This window comes from Oncorhynchus masou, chromosome 26 (assembly GCF_036934945.1).
Source record: "Oncorhynchus masou masou isolate Uvic2021 chromosome 26, UVic_Omas_1.1, whole genome shotgun sequence".
NCBI classification, from domain to species: Eukaryota; Metazoa; Chordata; class Actinopteri; order Salmoniformes; family Salmonidae; genus Oncorhynchus; species Oncorhynchus masou.
Window position 1 is genome coordinate 10158185 of NC_088237.1, and position 24277 is coordinate 10182461.

The 24277-nt window shown below is 44.0% G+C and overlaps 1 protein-coding gene across 1 annotated transcript; it reads right to left on the minus strand.

Moving 5' to 3' along the window:
* Positions 1-17384: 17384 nt before the first annotated feature.
* Positions 17385-23476, minus strand: LOC135514768 (uncharacterized). The gene is made up of 4 exons (XM_064938339.1): positions 22590-23476; positions 22005-22057; positions 21819-21922; positions 17385-21282 (listed from the first exon to the last, which is right to left on the minus strand). Exons 1-4 carry the CDS (start codon positions 23399-23401, stop codon positions 18208-18210), a joined length of 4044 nt encoding a protein of 1347 aa, XP_064794411.1. The 5' UTR covers positions 23402-23476; the 3' UTR covers positions 17385-18207.
* Between the last annotated feature and the right edge of the window lie 801 nt (positions 23477-24277).

The following is a 24277-nucleotide window of genomic DNA, read 5'->3' on the forward strand; positions in this document are numbered from 1 at the left end:
CATGATGAAGTGGGGGAAACTATTAGGCATCATCCCAACATTTATGGGAGTACCATCTACGACCTGCACATCTGCTCTGGCTTGCTGCAGGGTTGGATCCTGGTTTTGGGCCGTCCCAAAATTAGTCAAGGACCCTGCCAGGTCTGCGGGTTCTAGATCGTCGTCCTCTGGATTCAGATCGACCCCAGCCCCACTAGTACCGGGCTGTTCGTTATCAGCAAGGTTTGCCACTTCATCCTCCTCCTCCCCTACTAGCACCTGTGATGTTGTCCCCGAGAGACCTCTTTTCTTGGTTTTGGTTGAAGGCCCCATGCTTCTTCCTGCTTGGTCAGGGTTGTTGGCTTCTCAAATATGCCATTCTTGTGGCCTAACTTCGCAAAGTTAGGAAAGTCTCTACCCAATATTACATCATATGGCATCTTTGGGACCACGCCGACCTCATAATCCAGCAGACCGTCCTCTGTTTGTATGCTCACTAAGGCCGTGGGGTACAGACGGGTATCCCCATGAATGCATGTAACACTGATATCCTGTCTTGTATCTAGTTTATGATTCGGCACTAGGCTTGCAACGACCAGGGTTAGCATACTGCCGGAATCCAGCAGTGCTTCAACCTCTTTCCTTCAACCTTCATCCTGCACATATGTTTGTTTCTTGATCTTTCAAGTACAGTGGTTACAACAGGACATGCATACCGTATATCATCTTCATTTTCACCGAGGTTACATTGCATTGGCTCTTCTTTAATAGGGCAGTAGGCTGCAATATGTCCTGGTTGATTACAATTGTAACAGATAATAGGGGTTCGGGGGGGAGACCCCCTCGACACCCAGTCCCGGTTTCCGTTTTTTCCCTTAGTGTCTCGGCCTGATTCTGATTCTTTCCTCATGGCCCCACGCTGCTCTCTTCCCCCTCTATATGCTGGGACAGCCTTACCCTGTCCGCTGGTTTGCCCATGCCTGGGGAACGGGAATCTTTCCTCCTGTGCCTGCTCAGCTGTTCCTGCTATACAATACCGTTCAACCAGGCCCACGAGATGGTCCGCAGAAAGTACCTCGTTCTGGCCAACCCATCGTCTCACTTCTTGTGTAGACCTCGCTGAAACTGGTTGAGTACGATGGTCTCGATGATCTCGGCGGATGACCGGGTCTCTGGTCACAACCATTTCCGTTCCAGGTGAATCAAGACGAACATCTGTGTTCGTGGGGGTTGTCCCGGTCGGTAGGACCACTGGTGGAAGCGGTGTGCCCTCACGGTATTGGTCACTCCCAGTCTAGTCAGGATCTCTCCCTTTAGTTTATCGTAATCCTGTACATCTTTCAACTCCAGGTCGAAATACGCTTTTTGAGCGTCCCCTGCCAGGTATGGTGCCAGAAGCCCTGCCCATTCTTCTTTCGGCCACTTCTCCCTCTCTGCCGTCCTTTCGAAGGTGGTAAGATATGCTTCCACATCATCCTGCGCTGTCATTTTTTTAAGAAAATGATTGGCCCTCCTCTGGGTATTTGCAGCTGGTAATTGAGCCCCAATTTGGTCCGCTAGCCCCTTTAGGCCTTCTCTTAACTCCCGGGTATTTCTCTCTTGCTCTTCTCTGAGCAGCTGGTTGGTGCGGTGCTGGACCTGTAACGTGTCCTGATACAGTGCCTTGCGAAAGTATTCGGCCCCCTTGAACTTTGCGACCTTTTGCCACATTTCAGGCTTCAAACATAAAGATATAAAACTATATTTTTATGTGAAGAATCAACAACAAGTGGGACACAATTATGAAGTAGAACGACATTTATTGGATATTTCAAACTTTTTAACAAATCAAAAACTGAAAAATTGTGCGTGCAAAATTATTCAGCCCCCTTAAGTTAATACTTTGTAGCGCCACCTTTTGCTGTGATTACAGCTGTAAGTCGCTTGGGGTATGTCTCGATCAGTTTTGCACATCGAGAGACTGAAATTTTTTCCCATTCCTCCTTGCAAAACAGCTCGAGCTCAGTGAGGTTGGATGGAGAGCATTTGTGAACAGCAGTTTTCAGTTCTTTCCACAGATTCTCGATTGGATTCAGGTCTGGACTTTGACTTGGCCATTCTAACACCTGGATATGTTTATTTTTGAACCATTCCATTGTAGATTTTGCTTTATGTTTTGGATCATTGTCTTGTTGGAAGACAAATCTCCGTCCCAGTTTCAGGTCTTTTGCAGACTCCATCAGATTTTCTTCCAGAATGGTCCTGTATTTGGCTCCATCCATCTTCCCATCAATTTGAACCATCTTCCCTGTCCCTGCTGAAGAAAAGCAGGCCCAAACCATGATGCTGCCACCACCATGTTTGACAGTGGGGATGGTGTGTTCAGAGTGATGAGCTGTGTTGCTTTTACGCCAAACATAATGTTTCGCATTGTTGCTAAAAAGTTCAATTTTGGTTTCATCTGACCAGAGCACTTCTTCCACATGTTTGGTGTGTCTCACAGGTGGCTTGTGGCAAACTTTAAACGACACTTTTTATGGATATCTTTAAGAAATGGCTTTCTTCTTGCCACTCTTCCATAAAGGCCAGATTTGTGCAATATACGACTGATTGTTGTCCTATGGACAGAGTCTCCCACCTCAGCTGTAGATCTCTGCAGTTCATCCAGAGTGATCATGGGCCTCTTGGCTGCATCTCTGATCAGTCTTCTCCTTGTATGAGCTGAAAGTTTAGAGGGACAGCCAGGTCTTGATAGATTTGCAGTGGTCTGATACTCCTTCCATTTCAATATTATCGCTTGCACAGTGCTCCTTGGGATGTTTAAAGCTTGGGAAATCTTTTGTATCCAAATCCGGCTTTAAACTTCTTCACAACAGTATCTCGGACCTGCCTGGTGTGTTCCTTGTTCTTCATGATGCTCTCTGCGCTTTTAACAGACCTCCGAGACTATCACAGTGCAGGTGCATTTATACGGAGACTTGATTACACACAGGTGGATTGTATTTATCATCATTAGTCATTTAGGTCAACATTGGATCATTCAGAGATCCTCACTGAACTTCTGGAGAGAGTTTGCTGCACTGAAAGTAAAGGGGCTGAATAATTTTGCACGCCCAAATTTTCAGTTTTTGATTTGTTAAAAAAGTTTGAAATATCCAATAAATGTCGTTCCACTTCATGATTGTGTCCCACTTGTTGTTGATTCTTCACAAAAAAATACAGTTTTATATCTTTATGTTTGAAGCCTGAAATGTGGCAAAAGGGCGCAAAGTTCAAGGGGGCCGAATACTTTCGCAAGGCACTTTACATTCGCATTGCATCCTGATGAGCTATTTGTTGAGCTCTAGTTGCCTCTTGTTGGGCGGCCGCCGCTTGTAACAGGGCCTGTATGGCTCCCTCCATACTCATTTTCCTGAGAAACTGTCCTAACCAAACAAAGCCACAAAAAAAACCTGACTCCCCTTTGGAGTGCTAACTGAACACTTTTTTTCTTCTACCTAACCAGTGGTATGGTTAGTCGGTGCCCGCATCTTCCACCACGTGTGGCAAACCTCTTCAAGGTTAGGAGTGTTTGTCACAAACTAAGTGGTAAACTGTCACCAAATCACCCAAGAATGAGAGTTCTTTCGAACAGGACAGTACCTGTGTGTTTGTTTCTCCGTCCTGGTCCACCCAGGCCGTAGGCAAGGTCAAGGATAGCAGGGTTCGCTACACGAATCGGGTTCTCGGTAGGTCCAGGTCCAAACGCCAACAGGTAAGTCCAAAACAGTCCAGCTCATACACGGTAAATCCAGCCAATCTCTATTGTCTCTTTCTCTATTGTTCACAGATCCTTCCAGCACTCTCTTCCTCTCTTCCTGGTTTTTCTTGACCCTTTATCTGTGGGTTGGCTCCACCTTCTGAGGGTTCCCCTTGCTTCTGGGACTTGTAGTTTTGGTGTTCGGCCATTTTGTGATCTGTAGTTCTGACAGGGGTGGCCATTTTAGTGATCGGGCAGAGCCCGTTTATTAGTTCTGCTCTCACATATCTGCCATTTATCACTCGACCCCCTTCTTTTCCACAATAGGTACACTTCAACTGTGAGAGATGTATGATTTTTAAGTAATTAATTTGCATTCAAAATCACCTGTTTGAACTCGTTACCTGTTTAAAAGACACATGTTCACACACTCAATCAAACAGACTCCAACCTCTCCACAATGGCCAAGACCAGAGAGCCGTGTAAGGACATCAGGGATACAATTGTAAACCTGCACAAGGCTGGGATGGGCTACAGGACAATAGGCAAGCAGCTTTGTGAGAAGGCAACAACTGTTGACGCAATTATTAGAAAATGGAAGAAGTTCAAGATGACGGTCAATCACCCTCGGTCTAGGGCTCCATGCAAGATCTCACCTTGTGGGGCATCAATGATCATGAGGAAGATGAGGGATCAGCCCAGAACTACACGGCAGAACCTCGTCAATGACCTGAAGAAAGCTGGGACCACAGTCTCAAAGAAAACCATTAGTAACACACTACGCCGTCATGGATTAAAATCCTGCAGCGCACGCAAGGTCCCCCTGCTCAAGCCAGTGCATGTCGAGGCCCGTCTGAAGTTTGCCAATGACCATCTGGATGATCCAGAGGAGGAATGGGAGAAGGTAATGTGGTCTGATGAGACAAAAATAGAGCTTTTTGGTCTAAACTCCACTCGCTGTGTTTGGAGGAAGAAGAAGGGTGAGTACAACCCCAAGAACATCATCCCAACCGTGAAGCATCGAGGTGGAAACATCATTCTTTGGGGATGCTTTTCTGCAAAGGGGACAGGACAACTGCACCGTATTGAGGGGAGGATGGATGTGGCCATGTATTGCGAGAACTTGGCCAACAACCTCCTTCCCTCAGTAAGAGCATTGAAGATGGGTCGTGGCTGGGTCTTCCAACATGACAATGACCCGAAACATACAGCCAGGGCAACTAAGGAGTGGCTCCGTAAGAAGCATCTTAAGGTCCTGGAGTGGCCTAGCCATTCTCCAGACCTGAACTCAATAGAAAATCTTTGGACGGAGCTGAAAGTCCATATTGCCCAGTGACAGCCCCAAAACCTGAAGGATCTGGAGAAGGTCTGTATAGAGGAGTGGACAAAATCCCTGCTGCAGTGTGTGCAAACCTGGTCAAGAACTACAGGAAACATATGATCTCTGTAATTGCAAACAAAGGTTTCTGTACCAAATATTAGGTTCTGCTTTTCTGATGTATCAAATACTTATGTCATGCAATAAAATGCAAATGAATTACTTAAAAATCATACAATGTGATTTTCTGGGTTTTTGTTTTAGATTCCGTCTCTCACAGTTGAAGTGTACCTATGATAAAAATTACAGACCTCTACATGCTTTGTAAGTAGGAAAACCTGCAAAATCGGCAGTGTGTCGAATACTTGTTCTCCCAACTGCACATGTATATACAGTTGAAGTAGGAAGTTGACATACGCTTAGGTTGGAATCATGAAAACTCGTTTTTCAACCACTCCACAAATTTCTTGTTTAAACAAACTATACATTTTTGCAAGTCGGTTAAGATATCTACTTTGTGCATGACACAAGTAATTTTTGCAACAATTGTTTACAGACAGGTTATTTCACTTCTACTTCACTGTATCGCAATTCCAGTGGGTCAGAAGTTTACAGACATTAAGTTGACTGTGCCTTTAAACAGCTTGGAAAGTTCCAGAAAATAATGTCATGGCTTTAGAAGCTTCTGATAGGCTAATTGACATAATTTGATTCAATTGGAGGTGTACCTGTGGATATCTTTCAAGGCCTACCTTCAAACTCAGTGCCTCTTTGCTTGGCATCACGGAAAAATCAAAAGAAATCAGCCAAGACCTCAGAAAACAGACTGTAGACCTCCACAAGTCTGGTTCATCCTTGGGAGCAATTTCCAAGCGCCTGAAGGTACCACGTTCATCTGTACAAACAATAGTACGCAAGTTTAAACACCATGGGACCATGCAGCCGTCATACCGCTCAGGAAGGAGATGCATTCTGTCTCTTACAGATGAACGTACTTTGGTGCAAAAAGTGCAAATCAATCCCAGAACAACAGCAAAGGACCTTGTGAAGATGCTGGAGGAAACAGGTACAAAAGTATCTATATCCACAGTAAAAATGTGTCCTATATCGACATCACCTGAAAGTCCGCTCAGCAAGGAAGAAGCCACTGCTCCAAAACCGCCATAAAGATGCCAGACTACGGTTTGCAACTGCCCATGAGGACAAAGATCATACTTTTTGGAGAAATGTCTTCTGGTCTGATGAAACAAACATATAACTGTTTGGTCATAATGACCATCGTTATATTTGGAGGCAAAAGGGGGAGGCTTAGAAGCCGAAGAACACCATCCCAACTGTGAAGCGCGGGGGGGGGGGCATCATGTTGCGGGGGTGCTTTGCTGCAGGAGGGACTGGTGCACTTCACAAAATAGATAGCATCATGAGGATTGGAAAATTATGTGGATATATTGAAGCAACATCTTTAATTTAAAGACATCAGTCAGGAAGTTAAAGCTTGGTCACAAATGGGTCTTCCAAAATGGACAATGACCCCAAGCATACTTCCAAAGTCGTGGCAGAATGGCTTCAGGACAACAAAGTCAATGTATTGGAGTGGCCATCACAAAGCCCAGACTGATCCCATGCTCTTTTTCCACCAGCATATTTTTAGACAAATCATCTCGCACAGTGTTGGTATAGGCTAATTATCAGTGAAAGCAATGAGATGGATGGGCCTACCCACGCATACAATATTAAATGCCAAGTGGCAAAAACAAAACCAGTCGCCCTTGCTGTTTCTCTGATGTACGCCTCTTTGGTGTGGATTCTGAGGATATGAGCCAAATCCTGTGCAGTGTCGAGTCAAGGGGGACAAAGTGAGCACGAGAGAGAGAGAGAGAAAGGGGGGAGAGGGGATGGGAAGGGCAAGAGAAAGGTAGGGAGGCAGAAAGAGAGAGAGATTGGGGAGGGGGAGAGAGAGAGAGATGGAGAAAGGTACTGTAGAGGGAGAGAGGGGAGATATAGTGAGAGAGAGAGAGGTGTGTGGTCCAGCCAGGTCCACAGTCTGTCAGGAGATCATCGGTCTGCCTAGAGAGCTTGACAAACAAGCCCCTGTCTTTCTGTCTCTTATGCAGCCTCGTGTCATCAAAAGTACACATCCCTCACATGCACAGTTGAAGTCGGAAGTTTACATACACCTTAGCCAAGTACATTTAAACTCAGTTTTTCACAATTCCTGACATTTAATCATAAGAAAAAAAACTATGTCTTATGTCAGATAGGATCACCACTTTATTTTAAGATTGTGAAATGTCAGAATAATATTAGAGAGAATGATTTATTTCAGCTTTTATTTTTTTCATCACATTCCAAGTGGGTCAGAAGTTTACATACACTCGAATAGTAGTTGGTAGCATTGCTTAACTTGTTTAACTTGGGCCAAAAGCTTTCAGCTTGCCTTCCACAAGCTTCCCACAATAAGTTGGGTGAATTTTGGCCAATTCCTCCTGACAGAGCTGGGGTAACTGAGTCAGGTTTATAGGCCTCCTTGCTCGCACACACTTTTCAGTTCTGCCCACAAATTTTCCATAGGATTGAGGTCAGGGCTTTGTGATGGCCACTCCAATACATTGACTTTGTTGTCCTTAAGCCATTTTGCCACAACTTTGGAAGTATGCTTGGGGTCATTGTCCATTTGGAAGACCCATTTGTGACCAAGCTTTAACTTCCTGACTGATGTCTTGAGATGTTGTTTCAATATATCCACATAATTTTCCAACCTCATGATGCCATCTATTTTGTGAAGTGCACCAGTCCCTCCTGCAGCAAAGCACCCCCACAACATGATGCTGACACCCCCGTGTTTATACTTGAGTACTATTGTTTGTACTGATGAGTGTGGTACCTTCTGGCGTTTGGAAATTGTTCCCAAGGATGAATCAGACTTGTGGAAGTCTACAATTTTCTTCTGAGGTCTTGGCTGATTTCTTTTGATTTTCCCATGATGTCAAGCAAAGAGGCACTGAGTTTGAAGGTACGCCTTGAAATACATCCACAGGTACACCTCCAATTGACTCAAATGATTTCAATTAGCCTATCAGAAGCTTCTAAGCCATAACATCAATTTCTGGAATTTCCAAGGCTGTTTAAAGGCACAGTCAACTGAATGTATGTAAACTTCTGATCCACTGAAATTGTGATACAATGAAGTAGAAGTGAAATAATCTGTCTGTAAACAATTGTTGGAAATATTACTTGTGTCATGCACAAAGTAGGTATCTTAAGCGACCTGCCAAAACTATAGTTTGTTAACAAGAAATTTGTGGAGTGGTTGAAAAACAAGTTTTAATGACTCCAACCGAAGTGTATTTTAACTTCTGACTTCAAACAACAACCCGGATAGTTATATTACAGTTCAAATGGGTCTTTATGTCTTTAAATGAGCCTAATAATAATTTCTGTCAATGTTTTCAGTTCAGATGATGTTTATTGTGTTATGCTCACATTATAAAATCTACATTTGCATTTGAAAGGTTTCTTTGTGACTTTGTGACTTTAGTGGTGATTAAAAACATGTGCTGCATTGCCACCAGCTGGTGTTAATGGTGAATTGCACATTTACTTGGAAGATTATGGCTTTTGCTTGCGTTGTGGTAATTTAGACATATGCCAGGCAATAAAATAAATAATTGTAAGCAGATACCACTAATTTAGTCTTTTTTTTTGTATATATATATATATATCTACAGTGAGGGAAAAAAAGTATCTTATCCCCTGCTGATTTTGTACATTTGCCCACTGACAAAGAAATGATCCGTCTATCATTTTCATTTATCATTTTTGTGTGATTTTGTTGTCAGCACATTCAACTATGTAAAGAAAAAAGTATTTAATAAGAATATTTCATTCATTCAGATCTAGGATGTGTTATCTTAGTGTTCCATTTTTTTTGAGCAGTGTATATATAAATGATTATGTTTGTATACAAAATGTACTCAATTGGTGTTACAACAACCCAAGCAAAAGCCAGTTATTTTTGTGTGTGTATATATATATTCACTGCTCAATAAAATAAAGGGAACACTAAAATAACACATCCTAGATCTGAATGAATGAAATATTCTTATTAAATACTTTTTTCTTTACATAGTTGAATTTGCTGAAAACAAAATCACAAAAAAAATAATCAATGGAAATCAAATTTATCAACCCATGGCGGTCTGGATGTCACGCCTTGGTCTTAGTATTTTGTGTTTTAGTTAATTAGTTGGTCAGGCCAGGGTGTGACATGGGTTTATGTTATTGTGTTGTCGTATTGGGGTTTTTGTAGGCATTGGGATTGTGGTTGATTAGGGGTGTGTTTAGTTTAGGTTTGGCTGCCTGAGGCGGTTCTCAATCAGAGTCAGGTGATTCTTGTTGTCTCTGATAGGGAACCGTATTTAGGTAGCCTGGGTTTCACTGTGCATTTCGTTGGTGATTGTTCCTGTCTCTGTGTAGTTTCACCAGATAGGCTGTATATAGGTTTCACATTCTGTTTGTTGTTTTTGTATTTATTAGTTATTTCATGTATCGTTCCGTTTTTCCTTCATTAAAGACATGAGTAACCACCACGCTGCATTTCGGTCCGACTCTCTTTCAACAAACGAAGAACGCCGTTACACTGGATTTGGAGTCACACTCAAAATTAAAGTGGAAAACCACACTACAGGCTGATCCAACTTTGATGTAATGTCCTTAAAACAAGTCAAAATGAGGCTCAGTAGTGTGTGTGGCCTCCCCCTGCCTGTATGACCTCCCTACAACACCTGGGCATGCTCCTGATGAGGTGGCGGATGGTCTCCTGAGGGATCTCCTCCCAGACCTGGACTAAAGCGTCCGCCAACTCCTGGACAGTCTGTGGTGCAACGTGGCGTTGGTGGATGGAGCGAGACATGATGACCCAGATGTGCTCAATGGATTCAGGTCTGGGGAACGGGCGGGCCAGTCCATAGCATCAATGCCTCCCTCTTGCAGGAACTGGTGACACACTCCAGCCACATGAGGTCTAGCATTGTCTTGCATTAGGAGAAACCCAGGGCCAACCGCACCAGCATATGGTCTCACAAGGGGTCTGAGGATCTCATCTCGGTACCTAATGGCAGTCAGGCTACCTCTGGCGAGCACATGTAGTGCGGCCCCCCAAAGAAATGCCACCCCACACCATGACTGACCCACCGCCAAACCGGTCATGCTGGAGGATGTTGCAGGCAGCAGAACGTTCTCCACGGCTCTGTCACGTCTGTCACGTGACGTCTGTCACGTTCTCCAGACTCTGTCATGTCTGTCACATGCTCAGTGTGAACCTGCTTTCATCTGTGAAGAGCACAGGGCGCCAGTGGCAAATTTGCCAATCTTGGTGTTCTCTGGCAAATGCCAAACGTCCTGCACGGTGTTGTGCTGTAAGCACAACCCCCACCTGTGGACGTCGGGCCCTCATACCACCCTCATGAAGTCTGTTTCTGACCGTTTGGGCAGAAACATGTACATTTGTGGCCTGCTGGAGGTCATTTTGCAGGGTTCTGACAGTGCTCCTCCTGCTCCTCCTTGCACAAAGGCGGAGGTTGCGGTCCTGCAGCTGGGTTGTTGCCCTCCTACGGCCTCCTCCACATCTCCTGATGTACTGGCCTGTCTCCTGGTAGCTCCTCCATGCTCTGGACACTACGCTGACAGACACAGCAAACCTTCTTGCCACATCTCGTATTGATGTGCCATCCTGGATGAGCTGCACTACCTGAGCCACTTGTGTGGGTTGTAGACTCCGTCTCATGCTACCACTAGAGTGAAAGCACCGCCAGCATTCAAAAGTGACCAAAACATCAGCCAGGAAGCATAGGAACTGAGAAGTGGTCTGTGGTCCCCACCTGCAGAACCACTCCTTTGTTGGGGGTGTCTTGCTAAATGCCTATAATTTCCACCTGCTGTCTATTCCATTTGCACAACAGCATGTGAAATGTATTGTAAATCAGTGTTGCTTCCTAAGTGGACAGTTTGATTTCACAGAAGTGTGATTGACTTGGAGTTACGTTGTGTTGTTTAAGTGTTCCCTTTATTTTTTGAGCAGTGTATATAATTATGCTTGTATACTATAAACTCAATAAATCCACTTAAGGCTGTCTAAAGTAGGCCTATAAATGGCAAATGGCAAATGGATCTAAAAATATAATACAAGACCTGCACTCTAGGGGAACAATTTAACAGGAATGGAGTACCCAACACCATGAATTTACTCTAGGAACCTTTGGGTAAAATTCCTTGTGACACAAGAGAGGGCGAGAGCAGTTGGGGTCAAGATACGAAGCCTTTGCCAAATCATTGCAAGAACGCACCTCTGAAAATATCTCTCACATGATGGAGACTACGGTCCAATTATAGGCCACTCTCTTTCACTCACACATGCCGGATCTAATAGCTGCGTCTGAGGGGCGTGTGAGATGGGGTGGTTCTGTATCATACACTGTAAAGAATGACTTTGGATCAACCTAAAAGAAATATATATATATTCAACTGGTTACAAATATTAGGTATTTTCAATTGAAAAACACTATTTGAAATCAAATATAAAATTCAATGCCAACAGTTGTATTTAATTATTTCCAAACCTGCAACCTATTTATTTCATCGCTCAACTTACTTTTCCCCTTTGGTTAAACCTAATAAATAAGAAATCCAAAGTAATATTTAATGTAAATACAACCCATTTTTTTAAATATATTGTTCAATTTTTTTTTACCATATGAACCTTAATCAGGTCAACACTCGTAAGGCCGTGTGGTTGAACAGTATTCCAGGGCACGTTCTCAGAGCATGTGCAGAACAGCTGGCAGGCATATTCACAAACACTTGTCCCAGTCTGTAATACCCACATGTCTCAAAATGAACACCATCATTCCTGTCCCCAAGAATTATAAGGTTTCATGTCACAATGACTGCCGCCCTGTAGCCCTCACATCTGTAATCATGAAGTGCTTTGAAAGGCTGGTTATGGCACACATTAACTCCATCATCCCAAACACCCTAGACCCACATTTTGCATACCACTCAACAGATCCATAGACGATGCAATCTCAATTGCACTCCACACTGCCCTCACTCACCTAGATAAGAGGAATACCCTATGTGCAAATGCTGTTCATTGACTACAACTAATTGTTCAATACCATAGTCCCCTCCAAGCTCATCACCAAGCTTGGGGCCCTGGAACTGAACACCTCCCACTGCAACTGGATCCTGGACTTCCTGACAGGCTGCCTCAGGTGGTGAGGGTAGGCAACAATACCTCTGCCACGCTGTCCCTCAACACGGGGCCCCTACAGAGGAGGGTGCTTAAGTCCCCTCTTGTACTCCCTGTTCACCCACAACTGCATGGCCACGACTCCAACACCATCAAGTTTTCTTATGACACGACGGTGGTAGGCCTGATCACTGACGACCATGAGACAGGAAGGAGGTCAGCGACCTGGCAATGTGGTGCCAGGACAACAACCTATCCCTCAGGAAGACCAAGGAGCTGATCATGGACTACAGGAAACGGGAGGTCGAGAACACACAAGTTCCTCAGTGTTCAAATCACTAAGGACTTCAAATGTCCCACACATACCCAAACAGCCATGAAGAGGCACGACAGCGCCTCTCCTCCTCAGGAGGTTGAACAGATTTGGCGTTGTCCCTCAAATCGAGAAAAAGTTCTAGAGCTGCACCATTGAGAGCATCTTGACTGCCTAAATCACTGCTTGGTATGGCAACTTCACCGCCCTCGATTGCATGGCGCTACAGAGGGTGGTGCGGACAGCCCACTACATCACTGGAGCCGAGCTCCCTGCCATCCAGGACATCTATATCAGGCGGTGTGAAAGGAAGGCCCGGAAAATTGTTAAAGACTCCAGCCACCCAAGTCATAGACTGTGCTCTCTGCTTCTGCATGGCAAACGTTATTGGAGCATGGTATTGGCACTGGCCCTGAAACTGACTCTGTACATAGCTTACTTACTTTCTCATGTTATCCTTATTTCTCTTTCTCGTGTGTTTTTGTTCTACTTACTATTTTAACTCTGAAAAAAAATTGCGGCACCCCCAGCCCCAACCAAACTACTTCCCGTGGCTATGGTTATAGCCTAGCGAGTTAGAAATGTATCAACTGAAACGAATGCCGGTGAATGCTATAACATAACCGTACACATCAATTGTCTTTGTATAGACAAACTTGTAAATATAAGTAGGTCTAGTGATGCTTCACAGCAGGTCCTATCAGTAACAGACAGATAAATAAGAAATGGACCGGTCATACTTAGGCACGAATGGTTTTTGAAAGAGAATTATTACATTTGTAGCCTAAACTAGATGCAAGCAGTGGCGACGCATCATTCAGGGCTGGCGACCCCACCTGTTTCGAGGCCCACCTGTTTAGCTTAAAAAATAAATATATATACATATTTTTTTTTTTGCTGTTTTGCATGTTATTTTGGCATCAATACTTGTCAGATATCAGTCTACAAACAATGTAAACAGAGACATGGTCTCTTTTATGCTTTCTTGATTAAGGCAGCTCCAAAATGCAGGTTTTTGTCAGCCTCGCTCAGTGCTTTCTGTGGTGGAGGGGCAGAAAATATGGTGAATGTTCAAAACAACTGGAAACTCGGAACTGGGACATCTCAGACTTCAGTGATTTCAAGACAACTGGGAACTCTGAAAAAAAATAGCTCAGGCTGGGAAAATACGGAAAATCATTTTGATTGGTCATCCAACTCGGAATTCCAAGTCGGGAACTCGGGCCTCTTTCTAGAGCCCACAAGAAGGATCGTCGTGCCACCTTCCTGTTCAGGTGAGCACAGCACAACAAGGTGAGTCCAAAAATGTATTGTACTCTGCTGCATACATGATATAAAATGCCAGGGAGATATGTATACTGTAGCCAAGAAAGTAATACCTAGTGTATGTTGTGTAGTAAGCTGTTAGTGCCACATGTGCCTCACCCTAATAATTTGGTTCCTTTTCCCCTCATAAGCGGAGCCTACTGTTCTGACTTGGTGGGGGCACAGCGTATAGTCTGTTTTAGAGAAATGCAATCATCGAATATTGTAAGAGCTTTCATTGTCTGCTTATATTCCCCCTTTTTTATGCTATTGTTCTGACTTAGTGTACAGGGAGAATACTGTAAGAATGGACCATGTTCTGAATTCGGTCACTGTACATTTCAAAAGTGATGAACAAATAGTTAAACTGACTACGTCTGTCCTAGCTCGCTCATTAATGTCTTAATCGAAATTACGGATTGCCTCATGTCCCCTTGTCATCCCCTTATGCCATATGGCACCATTTGTCACCGTTATAGAGCAATTAATGTATTGTTTAGTGTTGTGCTGTGTAGTGGCCTTGCTGGCATGCATTAAAAAAATATATTGTTTGCCCCACCAAGATTTACATGCTAAAATCGCCACTGTGCGATGTGTTGGCTGCAGTACACCTCATCACACAGACTAACTCACAACTAACCAGTCAAAATCATTGGCGGACACATTGACATTTCCTTGAACAATCCTCAGTTTTTCATATGTTCATGTAATGTTGAGATAAAACTACTCAGATTATAGATACATTATCTTGTGTGTGTTGAGGCCCAGTCAGCTGTGCTTATGGCATGTTGCTTGTGATCAGCAGTGCCTTTTTGCTATTAATTAGTCAGCTGTACCAGTGGCTAAGTGGCATGCGTGTAGTCAGCTGTGTGTGTAGATTGTAGCCAGCTGTGTGTGTAGTCAGCTGTGTGTGTAGTGTGTAGTCAGCTGTGTGTGTAGTGTATAGTCAGCTGTGTGTGTAGTCAGCAGTGTGTGTAGTGTGTAGTTTAGCTGTGTGTGTAGGGTGTAGTCAGCTGTGTGTGTAGTTAGCTGTGTGTAGCGTGTAGTCATCTGTGTGTGCAGTGTGTAGTCAGCTGTGTGTGTAGAGTGTAGATAGCTGTGTGTTTAGTCAGCTGTGTGTGTAGTTAGCTGTGTGTGTAGCGTGTAGTCAGCTGTGTGTGTTGTGTAGTCAGATGTGTGTGTAGAGTGTAGTTAGCTGTGTGTGTAGAGTGTTGTCAGCTGTGTGTATAGAGTGTAGTCAGCTGTGTGTGTAGAGTGTAGTCAGCTGTGTGTGTAGAGTGTAGTCAGCTGTGTGTAGAGTGTAGTCAGCTGTGTGTGTAGAGTGTAGTCAGCTGTGTGTGTAGCGTGTAGTCAGCTGTGTGTGTTGTGTAGTCAGATGTGTGTGTAGAGTGTAGTTAGCTGTGTGTGCAGAGTGTTGTCAGCTGTGTGTGTAGAGTGTAGTCAGCTGTGTGTGTAGAGTGTAGTCAGCTGTGTGTGTAGAGTGTAGTCAGCTGTGTGTGTAGAGTGTAGTCAGCTGTCTGTGTAGAGTGTAGTCAGCTGTGTGTGTAGGGTGTAGTCAGCTGTGTGTGTAGTTAGCTGTGTGTAGCGTGTAGTCATCTGTGTGTGTAGAGTGTTGTCAGATGTGTGTGTGGAGTTTAGTCAGCTGTGTGTGTAGAGTGTAGATAGCTGTGTGTGTGTAGTCAGCTGTGTGTGTAGTTAGCTGTGTGTGTTGTGTAGTCAGATGTGTGTGTAGAGTGTAGTTAGCTGTGTGTGTAGAGTGTTGTCAGCTGTGTGTGTGGAGTTTAGTCAGCAGTGTGTGTAGAGTGTAGTCAGCTCAGTGTGTAGAGTGTAGGCAGTGTGTGTGAACCTGTTGCAACCAGTGCCACTGTTCTTTCCAGATTCGGAATATGTTGGACTAGCCGGGGTCAGGCAGCTCTGTGATTCCTCAAAGCAGTTTCCTGACGAGCAGCTCCAACTATGCCAGCCCTAGACTCGATCGACGCCAGCCCACCAAAGGTCAGCAGTCACAATGCAGCAGACTGGATCAAGTGACTCCCCTTACTGCAGTATCAGTCAAACTACTGCTTTATCTAACACTCAAAAGCACATACGTGCACATGCACTGATGCATACGCACATACACTCTCACATATACATGCAGACGTATGCATACGCACATACACTCTCACATACAGTATACATGCAGACGTATGCATACGCACATACACTCTCACATACAGTATACATGCAGACGTATGCATACGCACATACACTCTCACATACAGTATACATGCAGACGTATGCATACGCACATACACTCTCACATACAGTATACATGCAGACGTATGCATATACGCACATACACTCTCACATATACATGCAGAGGTATGCATACGCACATACACTCTCACATATACATGCAGACGTATGCACACACGCACATGCACACACACACTATCGTTCACACTCTCTCCCTCTTTCTCTTTCTCTCTCGCTCCCTCTCTCTCTCTCTCTCTCTCTCTCTCTCTCTCACACACACCTACATTTGCGTAGTTGCACATTGAATACTTGTTCAACTTTCTTCTGAACTCTGAAAGATGTCAGTGTGATTTATCAGTTCATTAAAGGAGGTCCCGAAGGGGGATGATGTGAATGCTGAGTCAACAATCGGCATACCTAATTGTATGTGCATGCCCTGGATGCATTTTACAGAGCGACTGAATGCACTGTTTCTGCATGTGATAGAAACAGAACATTTCAGAATTCGGAATTGGAATCATGCATGTGACAAGATATCAGTCTTGGGGATGTGGTTCCATATGGCAGTTATTGATGTTTGTCCCCCATGAGACACAGAAGATAAATAATTCATAGGAGCTAAAAGTATTTCTCAAGAATTATTGTCTTAGATAAACTTACTCAAAAATAGTCAGGAAAACACAGTTTTTTCATGACTTGATAGATGTTTATCAGCTAACCACATTATAACGTGTTTTATAGCAATCTGTCAGTCGATGACACTGTCGATGACGTGGCAACAACATTGGTTGGCGCATGGATGCAATGTCTGAGCAGGGGATCGCGGCCACTGTCTGCGTAAGGATTGGTCAAAGCCGTGTATCCCGTGTTAGTGGGCAAGTGAGCATTATCGCAATCAAAACCTGACCCACAAGTAAGTCATGATGAACTCACAGTACATCACCTGCCAACTCTCCCATGAATTAGCACTACTGGCCCTTTATGGCTCGTCTGAGGACAGCAAGCACTTGGGGACTTGGGTAACGGAAGACATATCACGTCCACCATTTTACAAAAAGCTATAGCAGTGTACTTTCTGTCTCTTCACGTCATGATTAATAATACTGTTTTTGTGAAACTTTAGGGCAGTTTCTGAAAACTGCTGCAATGTTTCATATAAGGAGGTGAAAATATATCCCATAAAAATGTCATCTGTCAAAGTCAAGTACAGGACTTTTAATGGAAAGACAAAGTCACAGAAATCACACAACTTGATTATATCATCATCATCATCATCATCATCATCATCATCATCCTCATCTCCAATCCTTACAATGATTAAGTGATGAAACAGTGCAGTCCATTTGACCTTACTATCTGTAGGCGACATGTCAGAGAGAGATAGGTCAGATGGGGGGCCAGTAAGTGATCTCCCAGGATCACAGAGACATTGTAATCTCATACGTCTGCCTAACACATGCTCCAGCCCAATCAACTGCGGCCCACATAGATGTATGACTTATACATTTCAAGTTCATTACAGAGGTGCGATATGATGACTATAGGTTAAAACATTTGAACTACAGTGCAGCAATGACTATGCAAGACAATCTTTAGTCAGCGTATAAGACCTGGGGAAATCTGGAAAGCTTTCTGTTGAAGCTCATATGTTGTCATTGTTGAGGAAAGACAAATGGAAAAAGAAATAAAGGAACTTCACTTTCAAATCTCCAATGCCCCACGTGGTTTAGCCATCCCCCTTTTGTCCTACATTGGAATAATGGATTTCCTTCTCCTTTAATAACTTTGGTACATTTTCACTTTTGATATTGGGCCCATAAAACACTGCAACAAACTAAAACAAATCATGGCAACTCTTTAGACTGAGTTGCTCTCATACCTCTGTAGTAACACTGTCATTACACTAGTAACAACATTGTATTAACAAATGCATTATAATTGCAATAGCTAATGCTGAAGTACCATGTACAATAATGTTGCTACAGTAGTAATTACAGGTGTAAGAGCAACTTCATGTAAAGTGTTACCCAAATCATACACACACGTGCGCACACGCACAATATTATAATTCTTTACACACAAACACTTCACCTCTCTCCATCTATTCTGTCAGTCCCTGTCACGCGTTGCCTATCTGCCACACAGCACCACCAATACAGTGAGAACAAGTAGAGAGCAAAGCACGCTGGGAAATTATACACAAGAGTGGTAAAGAGAAACACTGCTACCAAAAGGGCATAGACCAGTGCTCTGGTTACGCTACTGAGAGAGATGAACATCCTCAACCATGCCAAGATGCTGCTGGCAGCATCCTCCACTTTCTCAGGGGGTGGAGGGCTCGTATGGCTGCTGAAGGTCTCCTGATCCTCCACTAATGACGATGGGTTTTGGGTTGACCCCTGACTGACCCCTGACTCACTCCCGTCACTGACCACTGTGTTAAATCTTGTGCTGTGGGAAAATGAATGAGAGAGGACAGTTGTACCTCTGTTTGGAGATGACGCATAGGCTTGGCCCATAGAGGGCTCTGCATTGCTACTGGGTGTAGTTTGGCTAAGGCCTTGTCTCGGTGTGAAGGTCAAATCGGGAACTGTAGGTGCCTTCATGAGAGAATCTACCCAGGAGTCTATGTCAGTCACCGCTTTCTTAGTGAGACGTTTTGCCTGGTGGTTCGGTACATTTTTAACGACTTCAGGTACATCTGACAGTTTCTCCTCCTTCTCCTTGTCTTGTTCGGCTAAAGGACAATTATCAACCGACTGCAAATATAACACCTCTTCTAACGTTTCCTCATTCAAACCTTTCTGTTCTCTGAACAACTCATCTTCGCCCAACTCTACCTCTTTTCCCACCCATTCTTTATCATCCTCCATAATAAGTTCTTTGGAGCCTTCTGACAACTTTCCATTTTTATCTTGTCTTGGTCCTTCAACATTTTCCATTGTCACCTCATGCTTTTCTTCCTTTTCTGTTGACATGTCCTCACTCTCATTTCGGGTGTCCGCGGTCTCGTCCGTTAAGTCCTTCACTTCTTCCTTTTCTGGAGTTTCCATACTTATTTCTTCATTTATCTGTTCTGTGTCTCTCTGTCTGGACATTTCGGCCACGACATTTTCTGTCTTTTCCACTTCTCCTGTGTTCTTTTCCCTGAACACTTCGGGCTCTGTTAGGTTGTGCGTTGATGAATCTTTATCCATATCTATGTCTCTGTATAGCTCTTCTTCATTTACGCTCTGATAGATATCTTCTTCTTGTATTATATTTGACCAGAATCCCTCTTCGTGTGTTTGGTTGGATCTGAATTCTTCAACCTCTTCTAGGTTCTCTCTGTCTCTCTGTTCTTCATCAAACTGTCCGAATTCCTCGAATTCGTTTGATCTGAATACTTCATTGGGTGTTTGGTTCGGTCTAAATTTTTCGGCAAATGTCTGGTTCTCTCTGTCTAGCTCTTCGTCTTCATGACTCAGGCGCAATTCTTTGTCTGTATGGCTCGGTCTGTCATCTTCTTCATCTTGATGGCTTGGTGAGAATTCCTCTTCCATCTCAATTTTGTTTGGTCTTAATTCCTCTACCTCAGTTTGGTTCCAGCTGAATTCACCATCGAATGTTTGGTTCGCTCTAGATTCTTCTTCTTCATCTTCTTGATTTGATCTGAATTTCTCTGCCTCTGATTGATTGGGTTTTAATTCATCTTCCACTGTATTAAATGGTCTGATTTCAACTTCATCTGATTTGTTTGGTCTGAGTTCCTCTTCATGTGTTTGTTTCAGTCTGAATTCTTTTTTTTCTGTTTGATTGAGTCTGAATTCTTCTTCATACATTCGACTCGGCCTGAATTCTTCTTCATATGTTTGACTCGGCCTGAATTCTTCCAACTCTGTTAGGTTCAGTTCTAAATAGAATTTGTCTCTTCGGTTAATTTGGAATTCATATTCCACTGCTGGACTCTGTCTATGCAACGCTTCTTCTGTGAGGTCTTGTGTGAATTCTTCTTCCTCTGGTTGGTTCGGCTTGAATAGCTCATCCTCTTTGTAGGCCTGTGTGAATCCCTCCTCCACTCCATAGCTCTGTGTGTTTGTTTTATCCTCTGTCCTCGCCGCGACTGTCTCCCTAAATGTCACAGTATCATCAGCTGCTTTGTGCATGTTGCCTTTAACCTCTGCTACCACGTCGGAAGAAAGCGTCTTGTCTTGCCTTTCTCCCTGCCAGATTCTATCTACTGCACTGGCATTCTGAGATTCCGCCATTGCTGTCATATCTGTTGTCTCGGTCTCCCCCGAGCTTGTTACCGGCTCTGCTCTGTATGGCATGAAAGGCTCCTCTCCTCTTCCTCCCCCCGCCTCCACATGCTTGTGGCACTGAGCCGTGCTGTCAACAGACCCCCCGGCCACCCTTGCGGCACCCGAGGGAATGGATTCCTGTAGAGTGTCTGTTACAAGGATAGCCTCTGACCTTTGGGAAGGATTATAAACTAACGCTTTGTCGTTTCTGGGGAAGGTGACACCCGAGCTTGACAGTGGCTCCTCGGCACTGACCACAGGCATCACATGATTGTGAGCCCACGACGGCAATTCATCTACCGTGCAGTGGGTGTATCTTTGTGTATTTGAGTCCAAGTCATCCTCCTGTTGGTTGTCGACTTTTGAGGAAGCCTCAAAATCCTCAGTTTCGATTGAGGGGCAAACTGAAGTTGCCGACTGTAGCCATTCAGACTCTGGCACACTGGTGGTATCTTTGGAGTCTGTGCCATTGAGAAAGGCTTCCCACAGATCACAAACAGAGGTTTGTTCTCCCAGATTGTCCTCTAACTTGTCTGATGTGAGCTGAGGTGTGGTCCTTGTTCTAATCCAGTCATCCTCATCTGGATTCCCCACACGCACGTTATCTTTGCCCCAGTCCAGGGAAAGTAGGGGTATCTGGTGGTATGTCATTATTTGAGGGGTATCATTGGTTTGTTTCTTCTGACGTAATCGTAGGAGACTGGAGGCGCTGTCCCCTAAGGGTTTGATTCTGATGTCTGGAAGTGAAGGTGGCTTCTCCAGTTCGTTATGTGGTAGCCCATTGGAAATGTGTTCCTGTCTTGCCGCCTGCTCTCGCCGAGAAAAGTATTCCTGCACTCGTGCTGAACAGGCCTTCCTTCGTCTGCTCCTCTGACTACCCCCCTGTCAGTCAACAAAGAAAGGAAAAGGGCATATTTAGGTTTGCACTTACTTAGTTTCCTTCACAAAATGTGTTTTAACATCTGATCTAACAAGGACTAATAGAAAACATATTTGAACTTATTGCAATAAAACAAATGTGTAACTTTTGTAGAATATTGCAATGATATTGGTACTTTGGGTGCAATACCATTTTTTTTTTATACATACTTACCCTTTGCAGTTACTAGTGGCACACATGACTGCAGTAAAACAATGTATGGTATGCTCTCAAGTATCATGTAAAATGCCTCACTGTCTCCTCACGTACTGTGCAGTATGTTACACTGAATCACGCGTAACTAGCTGAAGTACAGACATGCCTCACTGCAGAAAGAGCATGGTTGGTAATAACGGTCAAACATGTATTAACTATATGTATTTTATGGCGAGAAATGTGTTAAATATTGTTTTGTGTCAAATGTGTATGTGTATGTGGCACCCCACCCAGGATATGTCAAAATGTTTACCAGCCCTTTAGTACAAATGTTTGACCTCACCAAATTTTTGTGACGGTAATCCTCATGATGCAGAATAGAGAGCAGATGCTCTGCGTTTTCCACTTTTTTCCTGCCAGTCCCCTCTGCTCTGTGTGTGGCTGAATCTGGAAAATAAATTGCTCACAGACTCAGATTCCCGAGCATGGCGTTCACATTTCACAGACATAATATGAGGGATATACACACCTGGACCGTCTGTAGTGGTCTCCGCGAGGTTCTCCTCAGCGCTGTTCATCTTACTGTCAACACAGAGGACAGAACAAATTACATGAAATGTTATGGGGCAAAACAATATGGAATTACTGTTCCTCAAGAACCAAAATACAGAAGTTGTTAAGATTTTGGTCCTAAAGTAAAAAACAAACAAAAATGGAAACAATTTATTTCCCAGTCAATATCAGACGTCATGGAAATCTGGACTGAGACTAGATCCCATGGGGAGCAATTTGATACTGTGGCCGAGCACAACGGACATCTCTGAAAAAGCTAACTCCAACAATCATGCACAGGTGATCCATCTAGAATAATAGAAATATTTATTTCTTCCATATATATATATAAATGTGTCACACTAATAATCAAATATTTTCCTATTTCACTAAGAGATAATAATATGTTTTAAGCCTATTACTCAATTTGCTTTCAGAACTACTTGTTTGTAATCTATGCTATAGTGATTAATACTTAGTTATTTAATACTTCAGTAATAGTGTGTTTCTATCGCTTACTGTCAGCAGAGGGAACAAGAATAGGACCGGGGTGACTCCTCACCTGTTGACTTTCAGACAAGTTCTCTTCTCTCTCCAGTTATTTACTTCCTCTAGCTGAGGCTCCATTGCTATCAGATCTCTGCCTCCCTTTTTGTGACAGAACAGCACATAGTTCATGTCACTGTTGTTTGCCCAAAAAGTGCCCACTGATGTCTCGTATCTGAGGCAGAACTCCACTCTGGTTCCCTCCATCTCAAAGGGCGGCACGAGGGTAAGCCTAAACGCAAACCTGTCTGTTGTTCCATCGCTGGAGCCCGGGACGTACTCAGCCAGCAGGTCAAAGTTGGTCTTCCAGCTATCCAGAGTGATCCGGATATAAAGGGATTTATTGTAGCACAGGTTCACCACCCTGACAATACCCCTGAGCGCGGTGGTGCCAGGAAGTAACTCAATGCTCTCCAGCTCCAGCTTCTGATCCTGGAGTCTCTGTTCGAGTTCCTCTGGAGACGAGGGCACGGTAAACAAAGATGACAGGAAATACTCGTCCGGTTCTTTAACTTTGACCTCGGGCTCCGGGGGGTCAGCGACCTCTGCCCCCGTCAGGTCTGTACTGTCAAACTCCTTGACGTATACCAGATCCAGACCGAAGGCGTCAGCAAAGGACACCTTCCTACGGATGACGGCCAGGGGCTCGGGCTCCGAACCATCTGACTCGTCCGACTCGTCCATGGCGCCTTTCTGTGTGTATCGGCTTCCTCGCTCCTCTTCCTCCATCACACCCCCCTCTTTAATATCCCTGCTTCCCCAGGTTCTGGTGTCTGGAGCCTCCATGAAGTTTGAGGGCCCGAGAGGCCTTGGATCGTCTGTAGACATCAGTGGGCTGGCTGTCTGTCTACATTGGGAAGGGAGGACAGAACCAGAGTGCCCCTGGCCGAGGCGACACTCGAGAGGACGTGAGTTGACATACGGGGTTCAGTTACAGCTGAATATTGTAGTGTAAGCCAGGCCTATTAATAGGTCTCATACAATATGCTGGTCCGGCCCCTGCAGTCATCCGTCCCAACATAACGTCTCTCATATCTGTGGCAATAAAGAAATATACCAGTAATAACTAAAAAAATATGACACATTTAAGACAGAGGCAAAAATGTATATTGAACTCATCTGTGCGCATCTATTGAATGACAGAATGAGATCATCACTTACTAGTAGTGTATGGTTTTTATGGTTGCCCAGACCGTAAGTGTTGCATGCAGTTTGAATCTGTCACTTGCAGGTGTCGATAAAGTTCTCCAGACAATGGATCAAAAGTGGTGCCAGGGCCAAGTCTCAATCCTGTGGATTCCTCATCTCTCCTATACCCTCTTGCCGTTGTGATACTATAATCCCCCAAGCCTCAGGTTATTGAGGACAAAGAGATAGGACTTAGAAAATGAAGCAACTTCAGAGGAAATTATTGTACAGTAGCCAAGATCTCCCTGGCTCTCAAACAATCACCTCTCTGATGATGATGCCAGAGTAACATCAACCTTGTAAAATTACATTTTAATTCCTTGAATCCGGTCAGATAGGAGATGCAAGTACACCTGTAAATCTAACATACCCCTTTCAACAGGCTGTAGGCCTAGTTATACAATACAGCCCAGGTATGTAGACTGGTTCCACACTCAATGGATTCTTTGTGCAAGGTTGTTGATGAATCTCAATGGATTATTTTAGAATTGAATTGTCAACATGACAACAAGACAG